This window comes from Daldinia loculata (genome assembly GCF_022478755.1).
Source record: "Daldinia loculata strain CBS 113971 unplaced genomic scaffold F4817scaffold_4, whole genome shotgun sequence".
NCBI classification, from domain to species: Eukaryota; Fungi; Ascomycota; class Sordariomycetes; order Xylariales; family Hypoxylaceae; genus Daldinia; species Daldinia loculata.
In genome coordinates this window covers 487,846-512,595 of record NW_026054858.1, presented here as the reverse complement: position 1 = coordinate 512,595, position 24,750 = coordinate 487,846, and the positions used below count along the sequence as shown (strand labels likewise).

Below are 24,750 nucleotides of genomic sequence, written 5' to 3'. Positions count from 1 at the left end.
AAGTGGACGACCCGACGGAACGGTCGCTGGGAACACTTCGAGGGCGTAACCTCCCTTTAAGCTTGCATTAGCTTCGCAGCTCGTTGTGCCTAGGCAGCTGCAGTGACTGGTAATGTTTCTAAAAAAAAAAAAAAGAGAGAAAAAATACATCGAGACCCTTATTAAGAGCAGCCCCAGTGAGGTCATCGAGCAGCTTCCCCCCCCTTTTTTTTTCTCTCTCTCTAGAATATCATTATCCTGATTACTCAAACATAGGTACCTAAAGGGCAAATCACCTCTGGTTCCAATATACAATATCCGTCTAGACGATAAAAGAAAGTCACGACACGGGATGAAATATCTCACTTAAAATGGGGTAATATAAGGTTTGTTGTACGCGACCCGACGCTTCGGGAAAGGAGGGGAGAGGGGGGGGGTCTAAACGTGTGATCCGGAGATCTGATTGCTGGGAATCTATTCAATAGTCTAACCGGTGACGTTTTCCGTTTGTTTGTTTGCTTGCTCGCTTGCTGCTGCCGGGTCAATTTACGAGTTAGAATGAATATAGGAGGTCCGAGAGTGAGTGTTTGCGCGGGCAGATCCCGGTACGAGGACACTACCAGGACTCGTAAGTGGCCTACGTATGTAGGTAGGTAGTGGTTGAATACAGAGTGACTTCGGGACGGGATGGGATGTACAATAGATCTTGCATAGTTGCATGACGAGATGAGACACATGGGCATTGTGCGCCCGCATCGAAGCTGTGGCAGGGAATGGAAAGGAGAAGAAAAAGCAAAAAAGAAATATCCCGAAAATGAGATTTCCGTTCCGAATGACAGGTATCCGTCCCTACTAGGTAGACCAGAGGCTATTGATCCCAACGAGTATCGGATGGTATGAAACAGAACATCGAACAGATCGTAATGACAGGTCTCTTATGACATCGAAGTCAACACCATCCAAGACAACCGTTCTATTTTCGGGTGCAATCTCTCTGGCTCAGTAATGATAAATCATTTCACCAATTCATGATTCACAGTTATCAAACAAAAAGGCCAAACGAAGTAGTAAAAAGAATCAGATCCATCATTTCGAAAAGATTCATGCCGGCGCTGTGTAGCTATCGTGTCTCTGTACTGTACAGTCTAAGCAGGGGGTATCTATCAACCTGGTTCCAGCCCAGCGCGCCCAATGATGTGGCTTAACAACCCTCAAACAGAACAAATGTGTAATGTGTCCCAAGCATCCCTTTGGGAGCTGCCCAATACACTGTACATTTTCCGAAAAGACCAATTCCAAACCTGATCATAGTACATGATCTCAACACCTCAGGCCGAAGTCCTCGCGAACAACCAAGCCGGGTGAGTAGAGAAACAAAAGAAATTTGAAGGGGAAACCAAAGTCTATATGCAGGCCGCTCTTTTCCATCTCAAACCCAAAATTTTCTGTATTCCATCCCTAAACCCTTTTCAGAATTACCCCTGAATAAACCATTTGCTGCTTGAACCAATGACTCCGAATGGAAATATTAAAAACGGATATTTGAGAAGCAGGCAGCAAGAAGCGGTTGTCGGCGGGGTTTCAGAACAACAAATGTGTCCCAAGACACAAGGGATAGGATTTGGGTTCCTGGTAATGCATGCCAGGAAAGGTCCAAGTCTAGCGGCCCGAATCATCCACAATGCAGCACTAGTCCGAACAAGCGATTGTTCTCAGAAATGTGTCTAGTGCTACCTCGCAACTGAAGCCGGAGTAAAGTCCGATGCGAAGTGCTCGAAAACAATGACTTCCGATAGTAAAAATCCGAAATCTGGAAAATCCCACGAGAACCCAATTCCGTCTAATGTTAACGCCGTTTGAAGATAGTTGAAATACCCATAATGCCGCATAAAACCGTGCTGATGCTCCTTTGCCCAATCAGCTGGGAATTAGAGTGGCGATGAGCCTAGGATTTACTGGATCGGAATGCAATGTATTAAAATGCGTATCGGAATGCGTATCGGAATGCGTCGCCCGTAAATCAAGCGTAAGACGCGCAAAAAAATTGGTGTACAGATCGAAGTAGAAAAGGCATTAAACGGTCGTAGTCGGAATCGCGCAATCAAATGATCGCGCAAGCTCACTACCGCGACTGGTAATAGCTTTGTAGCTTAGAGTCGCGATAGTGGGCGGCATGTGAAGAGCCAAAAATCGGAGTCGATATTTGTAAGTTGCTCGTAAAGATCCGAAAGGATGCGATTTATCGAGGCTTTGGCCTCGGGGGAGGCTTGGGGACACCAGTTGTGTCGTATGCTCCGCGTCCCATGTTGGCCATTTCGAATTCTCTGCTGATCATTACGGGTACTGAGAGCAAAATTTAAAGCTAGGAGAACGAAGTCAGCACATATTTATAAACGCAATGGTTGAAATACGTATTCCAGAGTAAGCCACCACCGCCGCCATGGTTCGCAAAAGGGTCACATTATCCAGCTTGCGCAGCTCAAGGCCGAGGAAATAGAAACTAACGGAAGTAAAGAATGGAATTAGGGGCTGCGCATCTGACTCACATTTTCAGGTGTCGTTACGCAACGACTGTGGGAATCCCGAAGGTACAGGGCGATAATTAGATGCAATAAGATTGGCGAAGACGTAGGGGCGGGTGATGCAACAGGTGCTGGGATGGTTGCCGAATAGCAGGAGACTTCAAGGTCGTTCAAGAAATAAGCCAGAGGTACTTCTTTCGTGTAGATGGTTCGCAATTAATATCTGAGGTCAGCACCGGGAGCGTCAACGGGGATGACGGCAGGATATATATATTGGTATGTAGTTCCTAATATAGCACAGTCCAGGCCAATATTGGCTGTGTATGTTGCAAGTGGGATATTATGTTGGAAGCTGAAGCTATCGATGGCTTATGAAGCTGAGACAAGCAGAGAATACTGCGTAGAAGCCTAGTCCTTTGTATGGGTTGCTTTGTTCGAAAAAGCAAAGTGACGCAGGTTTCGGGAGAGTTATGGTATTATAGGATTTTTGTCGTGTTATTGTCTTTGTCCCGGCATGGGGCTCTAGTATAAACCAGAAGCAGGGCGTATGCCACCTGAGGTACCTTGCAGGTCGCGTTGAGCTGAATATCTTCAAGGCTTAAACCGTTGTAGCGACGCAGGGTGTCGATCGATCGCTAAGGCAGCACAACGAATAGCACTGGAACAAGTTGTACAAATAGTAACGGTGCAAGCGGAGGTGTTCGCCGAATTATGTAGGTACGCAAGGACGTGGTTCGGATGGGTCGTATGTAGTCTGAGGTTTTCCCTTTTTTTTCTCCTTATGGTCCCAAAACAAGACGTTTATTTAGGACTAAGTAATGAAAGTGGATGATGAGATGTTGATTTGAGGGAGAGAACGAGGAGTTATTAGTTGTATAAAAAGGAAAGAATTCAGATGGTTAGAGGATTCTCATCTTAAGAAATTTTGGGAACGGTAGGAAGGGTCATTTCATCTTATAAGTATTCCCGTTCCTAAAGCTGGGGGTACTACTAGACCTGTGCTGAGTCCCAGCCCACGAAGGTACCGTACTTCTTTTTTTTTTTTCTGTGTTAATTCCTTTTCCAAGGGGAAGGGTCGAAAATGTGGTTCATTTACCAGTTCCCAAACTTGCAATACAAAATAAGGACAGGGGTTGCTATGGTACTTGGTACATGAATACATTCCGTTACGCTTATACGGAAATGGGTGATCAGGGAAGAACTCTGACGGTCTTTGCCAAGCCGCGTGCTTGTGTGCAGGGGGAGAGGTATGGGTACAAGTACATGTGTACATGCATACCTCCCGATGTGCCTATGTATTCCAGTACCTCGTCTCTCAAGCAGGATGACCTAAACGACCAGAAAAAGAACCAGGTACCTAACTTAATATTACAGTGGGTAAGATTTATAGATTTCAGTGAGGAACAAAAAAGAAAGTAATCGTGAAATATTAAAACAACGTAATTTACAAGATACGAAGGAAAGCCAACGGGAAAAATTAGAAGAAAAAGAAAGAAAAAAAAAATTGAAACGATGAGTAAAAAATAGTACCATACCTATGTACAGGCTAGGCCTCCCGTACATTGATGTATGCAATGACTTGCTGTCAATGATACTTTGCAGTAATTAAGCCTGTTTCCTTATTGTTTCCCTTTCCCATTGCTCCCCATTGCTATAAGCCATTACCCATATAGGTTTAGGTGACGAGGAGCTTGCTGAAGTGTTCCCGGATTTTTACACTAAACAAGGCGATTCTCGTCGTAGGCTCGTCCGTAGGCACTGAAGTGGACCAGCCAGCTCACCACAAACCAACTCCATACCTACATGCACATTACATATTAGGTAGGTATGTATGTAGAGTTGCAGGTCCTCTTGGGTCCATCTAATGATGTGTTCAGTATTCTCTGGACATGGTGTGATGTTGCTGGCCGTAGAAGCGAATTTGACTGGTCGTACACCTCCGAAAGTATTGGGTACCCGGTGTCCGAGACGCACCAAGCTGGAGTCTTGGTCTCTGCTGACCACTGGTAAACCCACTGGTACACAACTGAGTCCTGACACTGACGCTGCAACTGAATGAACAGCAATGCAGACTGGGGGGCCAAGCTCCAAAATTATTTTTCTCTCTCTAGAGAAGTAACTAGGATTTTTCTTCTTCTTCTTCTTCTTCTTCTTCTTCTTCTTCTTCTTTTCTTCTTTCGCCCAACAGGGGGTCATTGTTCAAGGGGAGATCCTCTTATCGTTTGGAATAACATGATCCACACCGGTAATATTCCCCTTACGCTAAGCAGGGCCCAACCTGGCTCTTCTTTTTTTCGAATCTTTCTCGAATGCTTTCCTGCTTTTGGCACTAGGAATCGACCCGGCCGCAAGTCTGGGGTCTGCTTGAAACTTGGCAAGCACTTGAGCCGCGGTGGGAAACATTAGTTTTTCCTTCCGTGTTGAGATTGAGAGATGGGCGAGATTCATCCAAGCGAGATGTCATATATCGTGTCTGAGAGCCGCTTTGTTTGTTTCTTTTGTCTTAGTTACCTTGCCTAGGTGACAGGTACCTACATACATGCTACTCCCTCAAGTACATTTTACGTAGCGAGATAATATCATAATATGATAATATCATAATATGATAATATTATAATATATCACATCTATCATAGTATATAATGTAATATATAATGTAATATATAATGTAGTATGTACCTTAGTGCGTCCTAGTGGCATGTCGCACTTACTTAGGTATTCCGCATCTAACTTTAGGCCATGGATACATTTTAAGGTCAGGACCCTTTTCTTCTGCGGTGTAACGCAACTATGACAGTTCAACCCGACCTTAAAGAGCTTGCATTAGGTAAGCCTCGTCTCTACTACCAACATACATATTCGCATACATAAATATACATAGGTACATGATGGAGGTGATGCTTTTATTGGTTTTTAATGGTCCCCGTTCCAATTACTATAACACAATACATAGTGTCTTCCGTTCGGATTATGCACAGTGGCCTAAAGACAACGGGGGAAACTTGGTTGTTTTGTCGGATTGTCAGCTCCATAAGCGGGTCGGCGGAACTAGGGGAAGACGGAACGAGCAATAATTTGACAAAGATGGCTTCGAAATTAGGGGCAACACGAGCCACCGCGCCACGCCTCGCTGACGGTTATCGAGCCACAAGATTTACACGATTTACACGATTCGAACATGCTACAAGCTGTTCGACGCCCTTGTTGCTTGCTGCTGCTGCTGTTGCTGACCCACGCTTTTCTAGAATTCGCCGAAAATGAAAATGCAGATAAAAATAAAAGCCCGTGCGAAACCCGCACGATAGTCGACCAGTAGCGGACTATGCGACGGTAAGGCTGACGATGGCCATTGCATATGGAATTTTGACCTTTCATGACCCGAGCTTGCTTAACCAATTATGTACAATCATGTAGAAGCCTTGACTCACACGGCTTAGGCCGTTAGATCAGACCAGAAATAGGGTAATAACCCTGTCGTTGCAGCTATACATGTGTGTATTATGTAGGAGTAGCTTTGAAATCCCACCGGTATCTGAAATACTACGTACGTTTTTTTATGCGGCGCCACGAGGGCGTCCCAGTTAGGGCTGCGGTCGACAAGAAGGGTGACTCTTAAACAAATACGACGCATCAAACTAATAGACGGCTGCTAATAAAAGTTGGCGTTGGGCTGCAAATTACTTAATTAGTTTAGCCGTGTTAATTTTCGAAAAGTGTGTGGTCAATTATCATAAAGCCCCCGTAGCAATATACGCATATATCGCATATCCCAAGGCAATGGATCCAGATTCGTTGAACCGAGATTCGCCTGTTGCGAGATACTTGATAACCCTAAGACAGTAATTTGGAGATTCCATTGTGCGGGCTTGTGACGCGCCTTGCGCAAAGGCTACCACAACCACGGCACAAGTGCGGGTGTAGCCGCTCGCACAGCACGAGAACGTGCTGCCGAGAATCTAGTTGGTCAAGATGCTCTGCACGACTACGACGGCAATGTGGCTAATGGCCATGCAATATTGTCTGCTTAGAACGGGATGCCCATGCGGTCAGCTAGCAGATGTACGGAACGGCTGCACGACTGACGGGATAACCGTTCCGCGAGCTCGAGTTACGCGTAATATCAACGTAGCCTCGCATTCTAATACGCGGTTGATGTTGTACAGTACGTGTAGACGTCTGATGACATGCGTCTCTGCGTCTGAATCATCAATGGCGATGATGCAGTGATAGTATGTCAGCGAGTACCCGTAGACGCTTATTAACCTCTTACCTTAGGTACCTAAGGTACGGTATGTGGGAGAATGCGGTCATTAGCTCATATCCCCGATCGAAAACCCCCCACGGTATGTTGGGGTGAATCAAAATGGTCACCGTTGATCGTACGCTCTCTAGACCTGTTTCAGTCTTTAAGCGACTGGGATGTAGGATAGGTCCAAAGTAGGCGAATCATCCATCTACTCATTGCTCGAAAGGGAAGGTTTCATGCGACCTTCTTCCTTCGGTGACTTGAATCAAGCGCGGAAACGGTCCTGTGCTTCGTCCGATACCATTACTACTTGGGGGACGGGAGGAACCTAGCTTGCTAGCATGATAGGTCACTGGTAATTTGTAAAAATGTGCTAACAGGGGGTGAGGGGACATTTCCATGTCACCAGGTAGTAAAGTAAACAACTTTGTAGGTTGATACTTACGTAGGCGCATTAGAACACAGGCCTTGCAACGCATCACAACTCGAGCAATGTAGTGATTTAATTTGGAAATGGCACCCGAGGGCTGGCGATATCTGGTGAGGCTGAAGAATCGAGAATACCCCATAGATGGTGCAGCAGTCGAGTGCCATTACACAATGCATGGCCTTGTCATACCCACGAGTTTCAAGCGGATCGCTAATGTGGCTCGTTGATGACGAGTTTGCCATGTTACGAATTCCGATGGTATCGACAAACGTAGTCACCGAGGCGTAGTAGCTGAGCACCGGTCCGATTGGTATTGTCAATAGCCAGCTGGAGACGTGCGAGCCTCAGCGCTTATGTTGATACCACAGTACTGCCACAGGTAAGTTTTTGCGATACGACACCTAGCGTATGTTGACCAACTGATTTTCAGTTTAGGTGTGGCAGAGAAGGAGACTCCAAATCGACAAACATAATCTCCAAACTTCTCGTTTCCCGAAACAACTCCAATATAACGGGCTTACGTAGGCATTCGTTTGCTCACTCAGGAGGTGTGACATGAAATGCTGGATAGAAAGCCAAGCACGGCGATAATGACGACGTAGCATTTCTTACTAGAAAGGAAGCAATATGTCATAAAGCGTGGGAAATGGAGATGACCATTTCCATTCCGTGCGTCGTACGGCACACCAGTAGCGAATCAGTTCTCGTGTGCGACTCAAGTCCTCGACTGAATTGGTCGTTAGAATAAGTGATAGCGAGAAGAGGAGACTGTGAAAGGTGAATTTCGTCTGATTTCGAATCAATCCGAACAGTCGGGCGGCGACCTGCATAGGCAGATAGGGTTGCTCTCGCCTTACCGGTATGTAGGTACGATCTAACCATTGGCGTACTCTATTCAGCGGGTACAACAGACATCTCCATTTTCAGCGTCGCTGGTATCCGGTACTATTGTTCTCTTTTTGGGCGTGCAGGGGGATGGTGAGCCGGGGTTTAAAGGGGCGCATGAAGCAATGCGGATGGGTCTTCCATTAGAACTTCTAGAAAAATGTTGATGGAGAATTCTCTGTGGGTCCCGATAGAAACCCGTCTACACTAGCCCGTCTAGCCGTCACACTCCATATCCGCGGGCTATTGCGTACTTCCTTTCTTTAGGTACTCTTAACTGGGTAAGGTAGGTAGCTGCCTCCTAACCGTAATAACCGATTTACATAACGTTACTGCTGGGTTGATTGACCTTTCTCCACAGACTTGTAACATAACGTAACTGTAATAGGAATTATCGATGTGTACCTTCTGGTAAATACATATATGGTACGTACATGCAGGTATCGTTTGTACTTCAACTCAAATAGCGAAAGATTCTAAGGAAGCTCATAGCGATAGTGAACACCTAAGGTCAAGTTATGTAACAGCTTCTAGATCATTCATGCACAAATTTATCTCGACATCGTACCACATCCGCATTTACAAAAACCAATGTCCATTTTCCACATCGCCTCAACCATACTTGCAACCGAAGGGTATCCCAATAAAGATGGAATTAGAAATTTGATCCATACTGTAAACAATACCCACGAAAGATAAGATGCGGAATGTACCTCACCGAGCCATATTACCGAGCCGGCCTTCTAGAATCTATGGGGTGAAGCACCCATGCCAAGAAGTACCTAAAGGGTTCTCTAGGTACATAACTAGGTACCTAGGTAGGCAATCGGACCACTTGTTTCAGTAAATTCTACGCGGTGGCTCGAGTCTTTTACTCACTTGTACATATATACATCTTCTGCTATGATAGCCCTTTATTGGTGCGAGATTTGTACATATGTGATGCTTTCGGGTTCTTACTCGATTGCATATCTCATCCCTATCATTCATCTAAACTCTTTAAACTAACATATCTAAATAGAGACATAAGCACTACATCAAAGTATGGTTTAAAAAGGGATAGTTACTGCTAAACATTAGGTATCAATAAGACCGACATAATGCCATCATTTTCAGGGGTTATATCGGCAGTACAAAGGTACTCTATACAACCTACGGCTACTGGCTTGTCCCACTGAAGAATCAAAGAGTGCCTGCCTGCCACATGGCTAGCTACATGTATCCACTCATTTTGTCGTTCCTGCATTAGCCAGGCAACCTAGCTCGCTCTTGTACCTTGATACTTACCAGATAAGAATGCCAAACCGAATCCATTGCGATTTTGGGCCTTCAATCTTGTGGTACCCTGTCGGAATCTTAAAGGCGTTCCTCTCAAGCGTGCTCTTGAAATCCACCGAGTGGATAGTACACTAGGTTAGAAGAGTTCTCTTTTATTTTATTTGACTAACTAGTATATTTACACTATTTCTAGACTATGTACTAACTAATCAGGGAGCATTAGAGAACCTTAGAATATCCGAAATACATTGATCGGCATTCTTAGAAATTCGTCATTACCTGTACGAAACCCCGTATTCCTCCGCGGTAAACAATCCGTACAAGACGCAGTGTTTTATCGTCATGTGACTTCTCTACCAAGCGGACAATGGGGATGTAGCACCACCTGTGGAATTTTTCTTTAAGCTCAACTACCTAAATCATCCTGAGCCTGGCTTAAGAATGAATTAATAAATATTACGAAACGCCACTTTAAACACCGACTCATTAAGATTTTGCTACTGTTTTAATCTCGAATCGGAATAGGAACATAGATGGCGGATATCTCCTATCAGTAGGTCCTTTGATACAAACATCAAGGCTTTCTAATAAAATAAAATAAAAATCTTTATGAACACGTCACCGAATTAAAATTTTCAATATCCTTGGCTTCTAAGAGAACGTGTAAGAGAGAGACCCACGTTCACCACGGCACTTAACGTCTCCATACGCGGCAGCGCATCAGCCAAGGGTACTAAGGGTTCCAACCGGACGGTCTCGTCAGATTCTTATTATGTATAACTACTATATAGGTATTCTGCTATTCCTAAATAGGCTGACTGTTTCCAGTTCGTACTGGACGTAAGGCACACTCTTGCAACCCTAGTCCACGTACTCTTGACTGCAAGACAAGAGCCTTGTCGAGATTTTAGCTAGACCCGAAAGTAAGTTTGACGGCGGCATGGGTACTCCCGAGGTCTATAGCGGGAACCTCTAAGTCGACTATTACTATATACTACGGTATTGGGGATGAAACATTACTCTGAAGGCACATATAGATTGACTTGAAGAGATAGCATACATATGAGATACATGGTGTATTAAGATTTTCATACGAGGTAACGTTGTTACCGGTGTACTGGAGGTTGGGAATTTGATACCGTGATGTCGGGTCGCCGATTCGATTAAACATCCCCTTTCAAGTACATATACATACAAGTAATGGACCCGTTAAATTGGGCGTAGGTTTCTATGTACCATTCAGAGAAGAGGTCGGGTAGCTAAAGGCACTAGAAGCTTCCCACCGAAATTTATGTGCAAGGGGAATGCTTCTAATAAACTCATCTGTAACTTTGGGACTGCCAGGGGACCAGGGGTTAAGGTGAGAATCCCCAGTATATATGTATGTATGTAAAAGTTGCTAATGATTTTCTCGCCTTACCATCCCAGCGCCACGGGCACCTTTACGTCTTCAAATGAGGTACGCGATGTGGATCCCAAGGGGACGGGACACATCCGAAATAGCATCATGCTACATATCCAACTGTACGTTTCGAGACCCACGCTGCATGACAGCAACTCATAGACACACTAGATCAACTTCTGAAGAGAGTACCTAGCCATTTCAAACATTACCCGGGTTATTTCTTGAGTAGAATCCACTCTCCAGTATCTTATCTGACATGGATGGAATTGAACATCAAAGCTATGAAACTTCTTATTACTTAAAAAAGATAATTATGACACCGGTCCTTGGTATTGTATTAACTACCTAGGTACTGTTGAAATCGGAAGCCCTCATCCGTAGGAATCCAATTTATGGCTTGCAAAGGGTATCCGTCCTAGCGGCAGGATGTGGTCCCGGCAGTTCCAATATTCGTCGGGATTTGGGGAACCTGTCATGTTCGATTCGGACAAGGATCAGGACGTTGCCCTGCCCGACTCACCCAACAAAACTCGTGGTACCGGGGAAGCTTTCCGTCGCGGCGGATTAACCATGCGTTCGCCTTGGATTGACGTGCTTGTCAAATTACGGAGTAAAATTTTTTTTTAACCCATACCCAGTCATCTTGAGCTTTGACGGGTAGGAAGCATTATTTTCAAAACCCGCACCGACTCCGAATACCTTCGATTTCGGCAATGCCGTCACCGGCAGCCCTGTTCGAAGCGAAGAACTGGCCGCCGCTTGATCAAAGTCCTATCGGCTACAGCCCGCACAGACGGAATGCTAGAATAGAAAAGGGATCAACACAAGTCCTAGACGTATGTACACTACATACCTCCTAGGATGTTGACTACACTACATACTTACCCTAGGTATGTAAAGAAACACTGCTAACAGGTAAACTTATTCATGCTATGATATCAGAGCCCTGAGAGACGCGTCTTCTTATTGATTAGGTAACTACACGATATATGCAGGGGTTCCAGTCGTCCCGAAGGATATGTTATTTCTGAGGACCTATCCGAGCGTGACAATGAGGCTGATAGATTTTATTGGTAAGTCTAATGAATTTTGTGGCGCGTCCTTGACCCTTATTAGCGGACCCTCGCGCATAAACTGGGTCGATCCCCTCGATTGGGTCAACCCTTTTTTCCTTTGGACCAAGATACATACCTACCCGGGTGGGGGGGGTCCTAGGACAGTATGGCTCCAGGATGTTGGAATGTACCATACTGTCAATTCGGGGAAAGCCTGTTAACAGAGCTGTACCAGAATTATATAGAATAATGATAACCTTACTTCCGATCCTTTCCGTAAAAATACACCCTCGCACTGACCATACATTCTAGCACGGGCCCCCCTTACAAGAATAATATTATAATCAAAATAGCCTCAATATCGTCGACTTTATACTGTTGCAGTAGGTGCTACTGTGGCCCTGAAATTAAAATAGGAAAGAGACTCTTGTGAGGAGACAATGCTTGCAGAGATAAGATACTGTTGCCGTCGATAGCAGGTGGCTCTTGCCAGTATAATAAGGCTTGTCAGTACGGCTATTACACCTACCTCGTTACGTTGATTTTAATTCAATATAGTCAGTATAATAGGGCTTATCAGTACAGCTATTACACCTGCCTTACCACGTTGATTTTAATTCAATATAGTCAGTATAATAGCCCTTAAAAGCCTGAAGCACCTTGGCTGACCTAGAAGGAACAGGTGGCCTAGCATACCTTATATAAGGTCATAGGTCACCTTCCTACACGCGTACGTAATGTAATGTAATGAATGCCTCGTAGCCTAATTGAATAGCCCGTAGACTTGTATGACTTGTAACATGACTTGTAACATGACTTGTAATGATTCGAATCCCATCGTGACTTAGTAAAAAAATAAAAAAAATAATCTCAAGGACCTTGAAATAAAAGGTGTTTGAGATGGCCTCTTTTTTTTTTTTAAAAAAAAAATATATATATATCCCTTGGTGCACAATAGCTATTAAATGAATACACCAATAATACCACTATTATTATATCCGGGCACTAGTGACCTATCAGGGTATTAGTGACTCTAGTGTCCCTATTATAAGCATAACATGATTATATATAGTATACACTCTGTTCGTGTAACCCCACAATTGTGCAGCCAAAACACTGTTGGAGACACAATACTGGTGAGGGGACAATACTGACCTAGCCTTACCAGACTATTATTTTTATTATTATATTTAAATTAAATCCAGGACCTTGGGGATATCCTTATTAAAATAATCAGAATCTCCAGGTCGAATAGTGTCCGATACAAAACGTGTGAGTCTCTATTGTTTGATTAAATTATGGTATATGATATGAAGTATGTTGACAGATTGGTATCAGTCTGTCCTAAGACCCCCCCCACCCGGGTAGGTAGTCAAATGTCTACAGGGCCAGCCGCTCCGCCGGTCCCCGTCTTACCTATTAAAATCCTTACCATGTACACTAATGACTCGTGTAGTTGAATAAAAATAGGGGTGAGTAAGCTCGGCTTTGCTTCTACGGGCAAGCGGGTTGGAGGCTCGAGCATTGCCGTGGGCGAAAGCTGGAAAGGGTCCATCGCCTGGCCAACCCGTCGTTTGTACATAGCTCCCGCGGTCTTATTTGTTCCAGGAGCTCGGCGCTTTTTTGGCCGTCTGTGCCACTCGGTAGATGCAATATCTCATTATTTTCTGGATCCGTGCCGTACGTATAGGTAGATAGTTCACCGGGATGGCCAGACGCAATACACAGTATAATATCAAAGCTTTTCCCCCCTAAACAAAACCCATTCCCATCCCGTGGGCTCGGTCTGCGCACAGAGATGACCTATATGTATATTATCACCGCTATTAAATTGGGACACATGCACGTAATAAATCGGTGGTAAATTAATTCTAGCCGTTGCAGAAGCCTTTCCTTTCTTCCTACGTGGTACGATGGTATTCCGGCAGGGGTGGCCTACTTGAAACGGTTATTGTTGGATTTGGATGAAGATACTCGCTGAAGGCATGTACCAGCTACGAGCCCAAAACACAACCGAGCATGTTTCTCTAGGATATAGCTTAATCGGTATGAAACCATTCGCATTTACGAGCGTACATCCATCGTACGTTGCATCCATGTGAGAAGCAGGCGACTTCTAAAGATAGGGGGCCAAGCATAGAATCAGGGGGCGTACAACAGATGAATTCGTAATGAACTAACTGAGAACTTGGAACACGACATCAGCTAAATCGACAACGACGACGAGATTGTAGTTCTCGAGCAACTCGAGCCCAATCAGACAATATTGGGCTTTCCACATCTGAACAATTCATCGATCACGTTGGCCGTTTCCAACCCTCCCGTCGTGTGACTTGGATGCTGAAGATAGACATGGAGGTTATTGCTTCGAGCAGATTGGTCTCCAAGAATATCCAGGTGATCGATTACTCATAGGATAGTATATCTTGAAGAGGGGGGGGATAAAGTGGTAACTTAATTGCTATTGGTAGCCCCATATGAAATCTGGGTTTTATCTTGACATGTTTATTATAAATGCTGCATAGTAGTAGCAGTGACGTATGAAGTTATAAGCGCGCGGGTGTAGAGGTGTAGATATAGCTGAGCCACTGTGACGATGAATTTAATGGGTTGTCGTCGCGTACCGCGTTTTTTTTTTTTTTTAGAGACCTAGAACAATAAAATTTAGAGGTACCTAAGGCAGCTAAAGGTTAGGTGCCATTGAGGTGCCGTTAGGTCCTCTATGTATTCTAAGCCACAAGTTGCAGCCTCAGAGAGCCCCACCACACCCCCCCAGAAGCTTACAGCTTCCAGTCCACCGGCAAAAAGCAACGTCAATCCTCGGCGCCCCCACCATTCGCCTCCATCCCTCTGTCTCTCCCAACGTCCACCGACCCCAAACCAGATTCAGAGCCTCAATTAATCCACAAACGATCTAGACTCCTATGTACACGTAGCAGTAGGCAAACACGGGCAACTCTTCCTGATTTAGGCATCAAGAGCTATAGGAGTTTCTCTACATCAGTTGGGCAGCTCTTGTCTGCTAGGAAGCGCCAGCCAGCCAGCCAGCCAGCATGTCCATCATTCAGCAGCACACCTCGGCCTCGCTCGGCGACGCCTGGCGAACCATCAACATCGATGCCCTAGACCCCGACTCCTCGCAGAACTTCGACACCTCGACCCTACACCCGCCACTCCCCGAGATCGGCGAGGCTGATGTCCGGCAGCTTAACGGCCAAATACGCCAGCTGCTTCGCGGCGGTGACGCTGAAGGTGCCCTGAGAGGCAGCCTCGAGAGCCCGGTGTACAATGGCAGCGATTCAGCTAAGGTAGGCTATAGCCTTGGGCACCCGTAATAGGAACATGGATTGGGTGGCTTGGGATAAGGAGAACACAGGTGCTGATTACGAGGCTGGTATAGGATGCCCACCTGCAAACCGTAGTAGAGGTCCTGCAGTCGATCAAGGCGAGCGAGATGACACCGATGCTACAGCGAATCTACAGCACAGAAGGCGGAAGCGAATTGTTAGATGTATTGATGAAGTACCTGTATGCCCCCTTAATAACCCCTATAACCGAATTCGTCACCACCAGTAGTCTAACCCCTATATTCAGATACAAAGGTATGTCAGGCGGTGGATCGGCAAGCAGCGGACCTCGAACCGCGGCCCGGATCTTGACGCCGCAGCCCACGGGATTCAGCCAGATCGGCTCAAGACCCGGGACTACAAACGAGTCTACGGGTACGGCTATGAGCGTGCTGCTAAGCTGGCACGAGAAGGTTGTCGATGTTGCGGGCTTGGGTAGCATAGAGCGATGTATGACAGACTGGCGAAAGGTTTAGAGCCGACTACTGCTATTATAAATGGGATCACGATTTTTATATATCTTCTTCTACATGTACCTCGTGTAATTACAAAATGCCCTCGTCTAGTACACTTTTCTAAGTATATCTACCTCGTAGTTGCCTACGTCTCAATGCAGTTGAGGTCGTCGTTGCCATAGTTCCATTTCATGTGCATGCCGCGTGAAGACGCGCCTTCCTGTTATTGTGCATCTAAGTATGCTAATTCACTAGATCTTAGGGGTGAAGACACCTAATGAGAGCACATAGTGCGTCTACATACAGCGCAGTTATTCTACGCTATGTGTTTAGGCAACTACGTGCATGCACTTAGCAAAGGAAAGAACGTCGCCTGTCTTGCGAGTTCCTTTCCCTGCCGCATTTCGGTCTTCTTGTTGTTTAACATCTCTCGCCTTTCTTCCATCTTCTTCTCTTCCACTTGATTGAAATAACACGAAGGCAACTTTCAACACATATTCTTACTATCACCAACCTAACGGAGGAGATATTTGAATCATTCTATCATGCGCATGCACTTAGCAAAGCAAAGGAAAGAACGCCAATCTTACAAACTTCCTTCTATAACAAGTCACCCTCCTCAAAGCCATCATTTTGGTCTTATTGAACCTTCCTCGATACATGTATAAGCTTTGTGTCTTCCTCCTGCAAACCCTGCCACCATGTATTTCTGCAAGCCCTGTGGCCGAGAGTTTGTAAATTGGGTCGCTATACAGCAGCACTGGAGAGATAGTCCTCTCCATGATGGAGAGCGTCGGTTCTGCAAGGCATGCAATTACTGGTGGCCTAACGCAGATAGATTCACATCCCACCTAAAAGACAAAAACCTCCACAACCTCTGCTTCATATGCAACTCCGACTTCTTAGGAGACGAGGCAGCACTGGCGTCACATATAGCGCAACATGGAATGTGCCCCATTACAGGGTGTGGCAAGACTTTCAAATGGCAACAGTTGGACGACCACCTGCACAACGCCCATAGCTATTGCCAACAATGCCAAAAAACCTTCTCATCTAAAGACGAACTCAGGGATCATAGGGAAACGAGCACCCTGCACTTTTAGTGCAATGTGTGTGGTGTCGATTTCCTTTCCCAGGCGGAATTAACAAATCATTGCAAGGCAAATCATTTCTTCTGCGCGAAGTGCAACATCGGGTTCACTACCACCCAAGAGCAGACTCGTCACCTCAGCACCAACGATAATCACTACTTCTGTATGAAGTGTTCTCGAGAATTCTCCAGCCCTGGCGAGTTGGTAAAGCACTATACCACATCTGCAACTTGGACTCTTGGGATAGTGCATCGCTACTGCCAAGTATGCCATTCGGACTTTGCCGACACTGAACGTTTGAAAAATCATTATTTCTCTTCCGACGTTCATCATTACTGTTACTTGTGTAATAGACACTTGGCCTCCAAAGTGGTGCTGCGTCGGCACTATTTGGACCAGACGGCAACACACGGCTATTGCGAGCCTTGTGATATTCCCTTCAGGAGCAAGCAAGAATATATCCAACATGTGATACAGAATCCCAACTCCCATGCATATTGCCAGCAATGTCGCAAGGTATTTGCAAATAAGTCTGCTCTTAGTACTCATAAGCGTGTGAGCGTGGCTCATCATTATTGCGAAAAATGCAACATGGACTTTGAGGATCACCAGTCACTAGATCTGCACTTGGAGAAGAAACACCATTACTGTAAGACTTGCGATGAGCATTTCGAGACGCCTACGGACTTACACAACCACAAACGACACAGCAAAATGCATCATTACTGTCAGGAGTGTGATGAAGAATATACAGATACCGAGACACTAACATCCCATCAACGAGCGAAGCATCCCTATTGCGACATCTGTGTCGAGGTTTTCCACTCCTCATATAACCTCAATGAGCATAACCGCTTTCAGCATGCGTACCAACTCTGTTGTGTATGTTCCAGATACTATCCTGATGTTGCATCATTGAAAGAGCATATGCAAACGAGCCATCATTATTGCCAGCGATGCGATATGGCTTTCGAGACACCTGCTTCTCTCGAGTCCCATATTGTGGAAAGTGACCAACATCATGTCTGCCCTCTCTGTGATTTTGATTCTAAGGATATTGAGTCTTTCGGGCATCACGAGCAGTCCGCGCACTGCTACTGCGAAGCATGCGAGCAAGCTTTCGTGTCATCGGCTGCGCTCCAGGAGCATATGGCCCAAAGCGACGAACACCACTACTGTCCGCAATGCGAGTGTGATTATGAAGACACTCGAGCCTTAGAAATCCACAATGAGATCCAGCATCACTACTGCAAGCTTTGCTGTATCTACTTTGATACTAGTAAAGCTTTCGAAGCCCATAAGATTGAGAGCAGCGCACACTATTACTGTGATACATGTGTTGTTGAGTTTCGCGAGCAGCAAACCCTAGAAATTCATATCCGGGACTGCCATGTCATTACCACCTATCCCAATGAAGAAGTAATTGAAGGAGCAGCAACGGCTGGAGAAATAGTGAACAAGGAAGTAACGAACGAAGAGCGCAAAAATGAAGTGTTTAAGGGCGGAGAGGCTATAGGTGAAGAGCCTCATGGTGAAGAGCTTCATGACGAAAAGCTTAACGGTGAGGAGTTCAAGGGTGAAGAATCTAGGGATGAAGAGGTTATGCGTGATGATTCTCAACCAGGAGAGGTGAGCCAGCGCCAAATTCTCAAAACTACGGGACTATACCCTACGGTCGAATTTTTACTAATACCACTGTTAGGATCAGCCAACAATCAGCGGAACAAAGTGTCCCGCTTGTCCAAAGATGTTTCCCGCAAAACTCTCAATGATTAATCATTGCGAAGAAGGCGACTGTTGGGAAGCACTCTATCGCGTCTTATGTCGTGAGGACGAAAGTAACGAATTTACTATTGACTCGGTCGAGAAGGTAGCGGCTCATGATACGAAGCATTTTCAATGCCCCCAGCCGTATTGCAGCGATCTGTTCACAAAATTCAGTGGTTTAATAGACCACCTCGAAGTTATGGAATGTGGCATCTGGTTGGAAGAGCGAGGGGGGGATGAACTCAACTATCTAAAAAGCTACCTGTCTTGAGAACGATTCCATCGAATGTTGATGAGGCTGATTTGTTATTGAAAGCATTGAAGGGTGCTTTTGTTGATGTTGAGGGCTTCGTTTTACCGCAAACCACCGCATATAGAGATGGATATGTGCTTGGCGGAAGAGCATTAGTAGGACTTGTTTATTCTGTTCCTTTGGAGCTATATTGGTTTGCATGCTGTTTCAGTATTAGGGGTCGTTAGGGTGGACGCGGACATGTATGTGTTTACTAATTGCTAATAAGTCACTACGAGGCACAGAACTAGATGCAAGAGGCATTAATAATACGAGTTCAGGTAATATTTATTTCTTCTCGAAAACATCCTTTAAACTAATCTCTCCACTACCTCGAGGTAATGGCTGACGTTGATCCTTTGATTCTTTCCATCCAATCATATAAATCATCCGGAAAGTAGCAGGTATTGATCCATCCTCATTGCCGTGAAGCTCTCGGTAGATAGCGTCGTTGGCTAGGAGCACATCCCGCTGGATACCGCCCATCTCGCGACCGAGGACGGCATTACTCTCACCCATGGCCTGCATATCTTGCATGAGCGCAAACGTATCCGGGTAATCGACGATGATGTCATCAACATCGACAGTCAGCATCTTGAAACCAGCGCGTTGTAGTAGACCACCCACATCGCGCACGTCGGCTAGCGGCGAGACATGCGGCGAAATACCACCGCGGCGCTCCTGTTCGGCTAGCTGTAGCGAAGTACGTAACTCAAAGAGGGTATCACCACCAAACATGGCGCCTACGAAGGCACAGTCTGGCTTTAGGATGTTGTTGATTTGCGCTAGGACGCCTGGCAGGTCGTTGATCCAATGCATGCTCAGCGAGCTCAACACCAGGTCAAAGGTGTTGGCCTCGAAAGGTAGCGTCTCCTCGTCAGATAGGACTTGCCGCGTCATGTTGATTTCTGAGTTGAAGGGTTGGTCGGCATCCCGGTACAGCAAGGTCTCGGACGAGTCCACGGCAAGCAAGTGCCCGATGCGGGAGGCAAGGGGCTCGGTCACGGGCGCTTCGGGGTTAGGGTCCGGGTCGGGCCGCGTCAGGGCCCGCGCGATGTTGCAGGAGTTTGCGCCGAGGTCGAGGACCGAAGGGTAGCTGCGTTTGATGTCCTGCGGGTTTTTTGTATTAGTCCCTTATTCGGCAGGGAAAGCATTTGTATGTATATATATAAGAGCGCACCAGTAGTCTGTCGCACAATCGGATGGCTACTTCATCTTTCAGATAGTCGGCCACTCGACTGTTTTCGACGTGGGCGGCTGCGCGCTCTTTTTGTAGCCATTTTGTGTGACGGTTGAAGACTTGGTGGACGGGAGGTGCTGCGGCTTGGATGGCGTAGAAACGCCTGGGTATTTGGAAGCTTCTTGATAATGCTGCTGCTGTTGTTTCTGCTGCTGCTACCTTCGAAACCCGTGTTGGCGGTATTGTTGACCTCCAGAGACCGTAATTCATCGTCAATTGGTCGTTTGTTCACATCCTGAATTTTGAAATCTGGAGCTTGGGAAGCTCGAAATAATCAATTGGCTCTGACGTCGGGGAAGCTTGAAGATTGTAATATCGATAAGTGAGATAAGTCAATGTACATCGATATTTAAAATCAAGCCACACTTTACGTAAGAAGGTTTTATTCAAATCAAATGTATGGTCGAGGCGCAAATCATGTGCCCCACAAATGGTGACATTGCACGGGTATCCCACTAATAGATTAGGTTGGCTGACTGGATTTAATAGAAGGTGTGGTGCAGGTAGCACAGGTAGTGCAGGGCAGGTGCTCTCCTCTTTCGCCGCTCGGGGTTTAAGACGCCAAAGGGCCGCTGTCAATTCCATTTACAGATTTATTCCATGTTTCCCTGAACCCGACACCGTAGATAATCGTCCAATGCTGTGCCACCAGCTGCGATATTCTAAATTTCGACAAAACATTTCATCCTGAATTGTCAATCGCCTGCCGACCGACTCTCGGACCTCGACACGAACCCTACTTGTTTCCGCGTCGCTGTCCCTCCACCCCCTGTCTCCCGCTTGCCCTGGTCACGCTCGACCATGTTCATAGACTGACCTGGTCTATCATGAGAGCCGCATTTTCAAGCGTGCTTCCTCTCGGCATTGGACCTAAACATTTGTATTCGACTTCTTTCTATATAAATTAGTTTTACGTTTCGCCATTGTTTATACAAGCGGATGCGACGGAGATAGCGGGTGTTGTGTAAGAATAGGGGGAATCGTTGTTGCGACTACACCATGGCTTCCTCCGCGGCGGCCGGCTTCCTTGGCCGGTCGAGCAACAGCAGCTCAAACATGCGTGGTCTCGTTCAATTTATCGCGGACCTGAGAAACGCGAGAGCTAGGGACCTGGAGGAGAAAAGGATCAACAAGGAGTTGGCAAATATTCGGTTCGTGGAAACTGATCTTCCAGTTGCCATTGAGGATAGGGGTGCTAACCTATAGTTTCTTCGTTACAGACAAAAGTTTAAGGGTATGCTATGCTTTAACCTGAGCGAACATGAAAGCTTCGCGCGACGCTGGAATGTCAACATAGGACTCTTGGACTAATGGAATATAGACGGTAATTTGAGCGGCTACCACAAGAAGAAATACGTTTGCAAAGTACGATGAAGCCACTTTCTACGCGAATCACGAACGGATCTGACGTTGGGCAATAGTTGTTGTATATTTATATCCTAGGTTGGAATGTCGACTTCGGACACCTCGAGGCTGTCAACCTGATTTCGGCGAACAAGTATTCCGAGAAGCAAATTGGATATCTAGCCATGACGCTCTTCCTGCACGAGAAGCACGAGTTATTACACCTAGTTGTGAACAGCATACGGAAGGACCTCCTCGACCACAACGAGCTCTTCAACTGCTTGGCTTTACACGCGATCGCGAATGTAGGAGGCCGTGAGATGGGAGAGGCTCTGAGTGCAGAGGTTCACAGACTTCTGATTTCGCCGTATGTCATCCCTTGGTGAAGCTAGCTGTGGTATCTAATAGCGAGTACAGGACTTCGAAGGCGTTCGTGAAGAAGAAGGCCGCCCTTACCCTCCTCCGTCTATATCGCAAGCACCCGGATATAATCCAACCGCAATGGGCAGAACGGATAATTTCTCTTATGGATGATCTCGATCTCGGAGTAGCCCTTTCGGTCACGTCACTCGTCATGGCTGTCGCGCAGGATAACTCGGAGCAGTATAAGGGTGCCTACGTTAAAGCTGCGTCACGGATGAAGCGAATATTGATCGATGGGGATTATACTGCTGACTACCTGTACTACAAAGTTCCATGCCCTTGGATACAAGTCAAACTACTACGGTTACTGCAATATTTCCCGCCCTCAGGTATGAGTTAGTCCCGTGGTGGATATCCCTGATACGGAAACTGACAAACCAAATAGAGGATAGCCACGTCCGAGAAATGATCCGAGAGTCGTTACAAAAGATCCTAAATCTAGCAATGGAGACGAATAAGAACGTCCAACAGAACAATGCTCAGAATGCTGTGTTGTTCGAGGCTATTAACCTCATTATCCATCTAGACACGGAGCATGCGTTGATGAAGCAGATATCTACCCGCCTGGGCCGTTTCATTACGTCTAGGGAGACAAATGTGCGGTACCTGGGACTGGAAGCTATGACGCATTTGGCGGCTCGAGCTGAGAACCTCGATCCTATCAAGCAGCACCAAGAAGTGATCCTCGGATCTCTTAAGGACCGCGATATTAGCGTCCGCAGAAAGGGTCTCGATTTGCTATATAGTATGTGCGATTCGACCAATTCTGTGCCGATAGTATCGGAACTACTTCACTATCTACAGAACGCCGACTTTGCGATCCGAGAAGAGATGGCTTTGAAGATTGCAATCTTGACGGAGAAATATGCTACCGACATCCAATGGTATATTAATGTCTCTCTTCGCCTGGTAGCTATAGCAGGTGACCATCTCAGCGATGAGGTCTGGCAACGAGTGATCCAGATTGTGACGAACAACGAGGAGCTACAAGTCTACGCGGCGCACAACACGTTACAGCATGTCAAGCAAGACCACTGTCACGAGACTCTAGTGAAAATCGGAGCCTATATCCTCGGAGAGTTTGGTCACTTAATTGCAGAAGAGGCTGGTTGCAGTCCCATTGAGCAATTTATGGCCTTGTCAAGAAAGCTACCTGCTTGTTCCTCGAGTACCCGCGCCATGATTCTCTCTTCGTTTGTCAAATTTGTCAATTTGTTCCCCGAGATCAAGCCGCAACTTCTACACGTCTTTGAGCTATATAGCCATACGTTAGACCCGGAGTTGCAACAACGAGCTTTTGAGTACTTAACTCTTGCAAGCCTTCCGACAGACGACTTACTTCGAACGGTCTGCGATGAAATGCCGCCATTCCCCGAGCGACAATCTGCACTCTTGTCAAGGCTCCACCAGAAGCACGCTGGTACTAGTGATAAGCGAACCTGGGTGGTTGGCGGCAAGGATGCAAACAGCGATGCCGTAGAGTTGAATATGGCCAAGAACCCTGGTCTTAGGAGGACTTTTAGTTCTAACGGCCCAGTGAATGGTAATGGCTCAGCTAATGGCTCGGCAAACGGTGCCAACGGCCATTCCAACGATCTTGCCGGTCTTGACATGAACGCGGGGCCTGTTCCCGAGAAGCTGCTTAAGGTGCCAAACTTGGCCAGCGCCGCGCATCTGTCACCAGGCTGGGAATCGGGATACAATAAATTGCTGCTTAAGGCTGACGGTGTACTTTTCGAAGATGGACAGCTTCAAGTTGGTATCCGCTCCGAATACAGAGGGCAGATGGCATGTCTTATCTTATATTTCACGAACAAGACTCCGGCTACCGTGAGCTCTTTTACAACAACGCTGGACTTGGACGAGAGTGAGAAGGAGAATCTAACATGGGACGTCAAATCTATGCCTGAGAGTTCTATCATGCAAGGCGCGCAATCACGGTTGATCATCATGTTCGAGGCGAAGAAAGTGTTCACGAAGAGCCCTACTATTAGGATAAGTTACCTCGCGGGAGCCTTACAAGCCCTTACATTGAAGCTCCCGCTCACGGCCCATAAGTTTATGGATCCTGCGGATCTCACAGCAGATGACTTCTTTAAGAGATGGAAGCAAATCGGTGGTCCACCGCGCGAGGCCCAGCAAATTATCGGCCTTGCTCCCGGTAAATCTAAGTCGCGAGAAATAACGGAAGACTTCGTTCGCAAGACGATTCAAGGGTTCCGCTGGGGTATACTTAACGGTGTTGATCCGAATAGCAAGAATTTTGTCGGAGCTAGCGTACTGCACACCGCTGAAGGAGGCAAGTTTGGCTGTCTAATGAGACTGGAGCCAAATTATGCTTCACAGGTAAGACAATTCCGATATTATTGCAACATTTGAGGTAATTCGGCTAACAAACAATAGATGGTTCGACTGACAGTCCGTGCCACGGATGAAAGTGTGCCCCCTGTATTATTGAAGCTGATGGAAGAGAGGCTATCAGTAGGAATTTCCACAGCGCCAGAATTTCGCGAAGCGCCAACACGTCAAGAGATATCGGATACCTTTGCTAATGTAATGGTTCAATAAGGTATTGCCGGCAAGAAAGGAGATGAGAGCGGAAGAGGAGGAGGGTGGTAATTGGTCGGAAGGGGACTCGAGATTCGGAGGTATGATACCGTTGGGAAGCCAAGTTAAACAGTTATGCGGTTTTGTGCATTTCCAGCCCGAGCGAAAAAGGAGTTCGTAGGTAATACGTGATCTTACGTGTATCAAGCAAAGACGGCTGTGTTACTAGAAGTAAACGATTACCCCCTTATCTACCTCCTTATACGATGATGGATAACCTTTGTACGTAGGTATTTGTTGTGTTATTATTCGCTTGTGAAGGTGAAGTCCTCACAAGATTAGACTGTTTTAGTCCCCATTATAATGTTCACATAGTTGATTTCTTGTAGTGTAGGGGGAAATGTTGCTCGTCATCCCTTCCTGCTTCTCTAGTACCAGCTCTCT

At 46.2% G+C, this 24,750-nt stretch overlaps 4 protein-coding genes across 4 annotated transcripts; 3 read left to right on the top strand and 1 right to left on the bottom strand.

Moving 5' to 3' along the window:
* Positions 1–14,582: 14,582 nt before the first annotated feature.
* Positions 14,583–15,778, top strand: F4817DRAFT_325528 (actin-related protein 2/3 complex subunit 5). Its single transcript, XM_049301781.1, has 3 exons — positions 14,583–15,108; positions 15,201–15,328; positions 15,395–15,778. The coding sequence occupies exons 1-3, from the start codon at positions 14,854–14,856 to the stop codon at positions 15,621–15,623; spliced, it is 612 nt and encodes a 203-aa protein (XP_049162975.1). The 5' UTR covers positions 14,583–14,853; the 3' UTR covers positions 15,624–15,778.
* A 1,506-nt stretch (positions 15,779–17,284) lies between these two features.
* Positions 17,285–18,731, top strand: F4817DRAFT_312070 (uncharacterized protein; the record flags this gene model as incomplete). Its single annotated transcript, XM_049300084.1, has 2 exons — positions 17,285–18,322; positions 18,396–18,731. 2 exons carry the CDS (start codon positions 17,285–17,287, stop codon positions 18,729–18,731), a joined length of 1,374 nt encoding a protein of 457 aa, XP_049162974.1.
* A 284-nt stretch (positions 18,732–19,015) lies between these two features.
* F4817DRAFT_325525 (S-adenosyl-L-methionine-dependent methyltransferase) lies at positions 19,016–20,282 on the bottom strand. Its single transcript, XM_049301780.1, has 2 exons — positions 19,933–20,282; positions 19,016–19,862 (listed from the first exon to the last, which is right to left on the bottom strand). The coding sequence occupies exons 1-2, from the start codon at positions 20,200–20,202 to the stop codon at positions 19,041–19,043; spliced, it is 1,092 nt and encodes a 363-aa protein (XP_049162973.1). The 5' UTR covers positions 20,203–20,282; the 3' UTR covers positions 19,016–19,040.
* A 709-nt stretch (positions 20,283–20,991) lies between these two features.
* On the top strand, positions 20,992–24,327 carry F4817DRAFT_312068 (Adaptor protein complex AP-2 alpha subunit; the record flags this gene model as incomplete). The annotated part of the gene is made up of 7 exons (XM_049300083.1): positions 20,992–21,143; positions 21,213–21,226; positions 21,314–21,357; positions 21,414–21,703; positions 21,754–22,088; positions 22,145–24,105; positions 24,163–24,327. 7 exons carry the CDS (start codon positions 20,992–20,994, stop codon positions 24,325–24,327), a joined length of 2,961 nt encoding a protein of 986 aa, XP_049162972.1.
* Positions 24,328–24,750: the final 423 nt, after the last annotated feature.

Coding starts and splice junctions, on each gene's coding strand:
- F4817DRAFT_325528 (XM_049301781.1), top strand. CDS start 14,854: ATGTCCATCATTCAGCAGCACACCTCGGCCTCGCTCGGCGACGCCTGG. Junction 15,109..15,200: donor ATGGCAGCGATTCAGCTAAG/GTAGGCTATAGC, acceptor AGGCTGGTATAG/GATGCCCACCTGCAAACCGT. Junction 15,329..15,394: donor GATGTATTGATGAAGTACCT/GTATGCCCCCTT, acceptor CCCTATATTCAG/ATACAAAGGTATGTCAGGCG.
- F4817DRAFT_325525 (XM_049301780.1), bottom strand. CDS start 20,202: ATGAATTACGGTCTCTGGAGGTCAACAATACCGCCAACACGGGTTTCG. Junction 19,863..19,932: donor GATTGTGCGACAGACTACTG/GTGCGCTCTTAT, acceptor AAAAACCCGCAG/GACATCAAACGCAGCTACCC.